The 6,000-nt window shown below is 43.0% G+C and overlaps 1 protein-coding gene across 1 annotated transcript in view; it reads right to left on the minus strand.

Annotated features, from left to right (window-relative positions):
* LOC146753055 (cytosolic carboxypeptidase 4-like) overlaps nt 1-3,286 on the minus strand; it is a 114,806-nt gene extending 111,520 nt beyond the window's left edge. The window contains exon 1 of the mRNA XM_085530998.1: nt 3,088-3,286. Within this exon, the coding sequence (XP_085387124.1) occupies nt 3,088-3,245 (158 nt within the window). The 5' untranslated portion in view covers nt 3,246-3,286. The remainder of the gene's footprint in view (nt 1-3,087) is intronic.
* Nucleotides 3,287-6,000: the final 2,714 nt, after the last annotated feature.

The raw sequence follows: 6,000 nt of genomic DNA on the forward strand, positions 1-6,000 counted from the left end.
ATGGAATTCCTTCTCTAGCTTTCCTGTTAATCCGCGATTTAATTTAAAAAGACGATAAAGGGATGAGAGAAAACAGTCAGCTGAACACCAACCAATACCTTGGGTTTTCACAGAACAGCCTTCGCAAGATAATCAGCCTACAAGGACACTTTCCCTTTAGTAATTTAATGCCTGTCACTTTGGACCATCTTATAGCACCGTTCTTGGAGATTAAGACTACTTTTACTTGTAAAGAAGAAAAAAAACACACAAATAACTATATCAGGTCAGACCATACATCTATCAGAGGCAGCATCCCATTTCCAGCAGTGGTCAAACACTACTGTGTGACAACACACAGGATGCACTTAATAAAAAGTAGTGTCTAACATTAAAATATATAGCCACTACCAGATCAGCTGAAATTTATTTGACAAACCCTACATCTGACTGCTATTCAGGACAGAGCAAAGGCTGCCCAGGGAGGTGGAGTCACCATCCATTGGAGACCTTAAAGAAACATGGAGATGTGGTACTTCAGGACACGGTTTACTGGGCAATACTGGTTGTAGGCGGACGGTTGGACCAGATGACAGACTTCTTTTCCAACCTTAATGATTCCATGAGAACAGTCGCACAGAACACAACTGCTCATCAGTACTCTCTGGATTGAACAAACTCAAATTATATGTGATATTGGGTAGTGATTTTTATTTTTATGTGATGACAGCCTTACTCATACAGACATGCTTGCATCACCACTACCTTCATTTAGCATCAGCAACAGGACTCAACTCTCTCCATCACTGACAGACAGGAATAAATCCTCATAGTACTGACTGATGTGAAAGGGAGTGAAAGGGAAGGCTGTTTCCTAGCTCAGCCACACACAGTCAGAGCATAATCACATTACTGCCATCATATCTGTGACAGAGGAACATTCTCTGCATGCAACTTTCAGATCACATTAACCAAAGCAAATACCAAGGCCCTGATCGTCTTGTTGCTGCACAAGGCTCTCGAAGTGTGATTGCACGGTATCCTGCTGGGATGAGCACTCTTCCACTGAGCTGTGCCTGCAGCAGGGAGTCAGCTGGGGAAGGGGCACAGCTGGGCTGCTGGAAGAAATCCTTTGTAACCGTGCGATGGCATTCATCTTTGTGACGGGCAGGGAAGCATTATGCACACCCCAGCACACAGGACTGGGGAGGAGGGAGAGAGTGAGGAGCTTCAAAAGAACTGCCAACAGAAAAGAATTCAACCCTTTTTTAAATATAAAGATACCGAGGTAACGAGACTAGAGCAGGATTAATACCAGATAACAGAAGGATGGATGGGTAGTACAGAAGATGCACTTTCAAAGCATGAAGATTCGAAATGAGTGATGATTCAAAATAAACAGTGGATTTGACACATTCAGTCGTGATTGTAAATCTCAAGGCAAATAAGTGGCTTCCTGAAATGTGCTACAGAGACCTAAAAGTAAGTAGTATGGACCTGTTTACAGCTACTCAGTCAATAATGGCCTACAGACCCTTTTCCTGGAAAAAGAGCTTCCCTTTGTGGCAGTGATTTGAATGACAACAGAGTTTAATACAGCACTTAAACCTAGATGAAGTAGAACATTAATGGACAAAGAAACCTGCATGTGCTTCCACATGCAGCAAGGGACTAAAAGTCATCTCCAAAAAGCTGCCAATAAACTCTAGGCCAAGAAAAGAAGCTTTTCTTTCTGTGCAGGAACACCTCAGTCCACTGAAAAAGCACATGGGAAGAAGCAAGAGCAACAGAGCCATGGGAGGCCCCACAGCACAGCATTTAAATTGGAGCATGATGGAATGGTTCTCTCCCTTCCCCAGGCTTCATGCTTAGCTACAGAGCCATAGCCAAGTCCTTGGACCTCTGCTCCTATCCCACACCAAACTTTCCTACTCATCACCAGGTTGAACTACAGTGGAAGCTCCACACGTTCCTGTGTGATATGAGCTCAGACAGTACCCTTCATTCCAGGTGTCACCAAAAGCCACACTGTCCCTCCTGAGGACCCTTCCTCTGCTATGCTCACTCCTGACAGCTGGAGAAAAAAGGTCAGACATTCCCTCCAGCCCTCCATCTGCTGGAAACTTTAATTAAGCAGAGTGAAAGGAAAAACAGAAAGCCACAATCTTTCATTTTTGCTTCTGCTGTCTGGAAGAATCAAGGAAACATTTGGTGCCAGCAGAAGCTTCCAATACTCGGGGGCAGCATCCAGCTCCCCTGAACAGCCTAAACTACAACACACTCATGTCCTGGGGAGAACAGGAACACAAAAAACTATGCTCATAGTCGCAGACCAGAGGCTAAGAACACTCCAAGCTGCCCTCTGCTGAAGCCCAGACCACAACAGAAAGGAATTAGATTAGGACCAAATAAGCTCAAGATTTGCTTAAGGTCTTTACCCTGTTTCTTCAGCACCGGATCAGCACAACCTGACCTGAAACCAGATGAATGGTTGTAGTGATGATGTGGGTAGGAGCAATGTAAAGGCAGCTCTGAAGAATGCAAAAAGAAACTGGTATATTCATAAGCTCAGAAAGACTTGGAATCTCTTCAGAAGCATGTGGGAGGAAACAGAGTAAAGGAGATAGGAGAAGGAGGGAGTTTCATTATACGGAAACATTTCCATAAAGATACGAGCATTTAATAGATCCTTACATCTTTCCCCCATTCAGGTTATATAAAGCATTAATTAAAGCCAGTTATTCCCAGATATATCAGCTTGCAGATAAAGTTTGCCCTGCTGATTTGGCAGAATAGATAACTTTCCATTCAGCAAGTAAGATTCAGTTTGTCTGCTATCGCTAATACTTCACCAGTCAGTTGGGACACCTTACGGCCCCACACAGTACAGAACCATGAATATCTGATGCACACGAGACAGCACACTGGGCTGTATCCAGGACTTACATTCTCCTTACAGGACTGATCACAGGATGAATAAAACACAAGGCAAAAGGCAACAGGAATTCTGGCCCAAAACACTGAAGACTAGGCCTGCTAAGTATACAGCAGTAAAGCCTGCAGGTAAACCCAGTGAAAATTCACAATAAGTATGTTACTACAACGCACTTGCCATTGATGACTCCATCAGGGTTGAGCATGGGGACAATCTTGAAAATGAAACATTTCCTCAGGAGATCAGCAATGGGATCACTGCTCACAAGGAACTCCAGGGTCCCCTTCATCACCCAGCTGGCGTTGCTTTCACCAGGATGAACACGGGCCATCAGAAAGACATAAGGACGACTGTCTGTAAAACAAAGCAAAGGCATGGAGATGTTATGCACAGAAGCTGCAGAGATACGATGCCAACTTTTTTTTTTAAGAGAGAATCTTACTAAACAGTTCATGGACAGAGCCTAATGAACCCCTGTTGCAAAGCAGACTAGCAATTTGGCAGAGAAAATTGTCTTGCTATCAGATACGTTATTTGCCATTCCCATGAAAAAGCACCCTCATTTGGCCTAGTTACACGTCTCCAAAAGCTCTCTGTATACACATGCTCAGAAGAGACCAAATTTGACAGCAGATTGTTTGAAAATCCCATCTGTGTTGAGCAAAATCCACAGATGGGCCAAGGGAAGAAGACAGAGGTAGACACCTGCCAAGCATAGAGAATAAAAGAAAAGGACAAAGCAATGATGTGTCTTAAAATTATCCTTCTGTGAATGTTCACAATCTCAGGCTGCTGTCACAAATCAACCTGACACATTTGCTTTAGTGGAAGCCACTATCTGACAGGGAATCACAACGATGCCATGATGTTTTTTGCAGCTCTGTCAGAGCACAGGCTCTCTAGTAAAGGGACAGAAAACAATCAAAGGTATCATCTGAGCATCCTTGTAAGCAAACGCTGATTTAGCAAGTTATGCTTCTATGTCCTCAGCTCCCAAAGCTGTACTAAAGTCCTTCAGTTTTTTAACAGCTTTACAAATCATTACTCAATTAATGTGAAACACAGAGGTGGAATCACAGAACCTTTTGAGTTGGAAAGGATCCTTAAAGGTCACTTGGTCCAACTCCTGTGCAAGGATGTAGACAGGTCTGGAAACAATCCCACATTCACCCCTTCCCATTCATAGGCATTTGATGGGCATGACCAGAGTCTCCACTCGAATTCATACAGAGCAATCATACTGTGGTCCAGTAAAGCAACCAGAACTCTGCTATTCAATAGCCGTGTACTAATCTTTATTTTTCCTTTATCATTCTTGCACCTTACCCTGAGATTAGTATATTTTCACTGCTGTGTATACATTAGTGCCCAAGGCGCTAATGGACTGTAAAAGATCCCTTCAGCCAATAGAGACATACTAGGAGTTCTGCTTACTTTTTATTACAAAAACATATATATATTAGAAAACAACCTCTATTCAGCTCCAGCTAGATGCTGTGCATTACAGTCTACCTTAGTAATGCTTTAAAACAGCAACAAGCAAAAACTACTTTTCACAAAGGCATCAGTTGCATTTTGCTATTTCCAAACATTTTCTTCTTTCTCCCATCATCATGATTTAGTGCTGTTTTGCAGGCTCATTGCTGAGCTAAACTTATGGGACTGTGTTGTTGTAGTTGAGAATGAGGCTCTTGAGGACTCCTAATGGACAACAGCTGTAAATAGCACAAAGCAAAATAAAACATGCTCCCTTGCAACTGATGAAAACGGCTTTAACTCCTGTCTCTTCTATACATTGGGAAAGCATGCAGCATGTTAATTGAGCGATTCTTTCTTCAGTTACTCTATGAGAAAACAAAACCACAAGAAAGGGTCTTCACATCTCAGAAATGGAAGGTTTGCCACAATTCAGCTAATTGAGGATACTGTGAGACTGGCAGAGATGTGAATTCTGCTCTCCTCAAGACTGATAAACCTCTGTCTAACATTCAACGTGACAAAAGCTTCTAGAGAGTCCTGATTTTAAACCCCAGGAAATAGTGGATCCATAGGATCCAGGTGGGGAAACATCTCTATTCCACTTAAAACTCCCTTTCTAAGCTTCACTCCCCTCCTGACAGGTATATTTGCAATGCCAAAATCACATCTCCGGGCACCAACTGGCCGGCAATAGTCAAGATTTCTGCACTTAGCTGAGCTGCTACACTTCATTCTTGATTCACTATGCCCCATAACAGCAGTGCTGATGAAGCCACCCCAGTCCTGCTGATCTGCTCTGGGACACACCTACTGTTCTGAAGTGTAATTTTGGTCCAGAGCCCCTTGATACCACCTTGTGCTACACTGCACCTCCTCAGGACACCGAGACACATGTTCTTCTATGTTTCCTTCAGGGCCCAGAACTGAGTTTGATGCTTCAAAATCCCCAAGTCAGTCCTTACACTGAATCCTCCCCAAGTCCTGGGGAAGCTGCCAGAAAGCTCAGGTTACCCATTTATCTCTGCAAAGCCCACATGACACGTAACCTTCACTGGGAATGTAAATAATAAAAAGAGTGAGCAGAGGAACCTTTTCGTGCTACATAAAGCCCCATCCAACAGATCTTGTCTCATTACTCTGTGCTACATTCTGACATGGCCAGGATATAACGTGCCACTAACAAAACCAGAGATGAGAGATTAAAGGCACTGATGCCTCTTGCAAAACATGGAGCAAAAACCCTTTGAGTAATAAATCTAACGTATCAACCACCTCCCACCTTCCCTTCTCTTTATTCATTTTAACTGTGGATATATGCATGAAAATAAGAGCTTTGTTCCTACAGTACTGCTAACTTGTTGCTTAATCTCCTGCCTATTGCAGGGATCTTCCTCTTGATTTTATCTGATTTGGAAGTTAGAAATCATGACATCAGTTGGGGAAAGATCAATCTGAAATAAAAGAATGAAACCCCGTTAACAAATCAATGTCTCGCCTCATAAAAAGAGGCACAGAAGGGAAATGAAGTGCACTTCCAGATGCCCTGACATGGGTTAAAATTCTATGCATTGTCAAGCTGCTATTTGGGCCACAGCGTTTGAAAGGGA

The sequence above is a fragment of the Coturnix japonica genome, unplaced genomic scaffold (assembly GCF_054131305.1).
Source record: "Coturnix japonica strain WE unplaced genomic scaffold, WE-NBRP24 Scf040, whole genome shotgun sequence".
NCBI classification, from domain to species: Eukaryota; Metazoa; Chordata; class Aves; order Galliformes; family Phasianidae; genus Coturnix; species Coturnix japonica.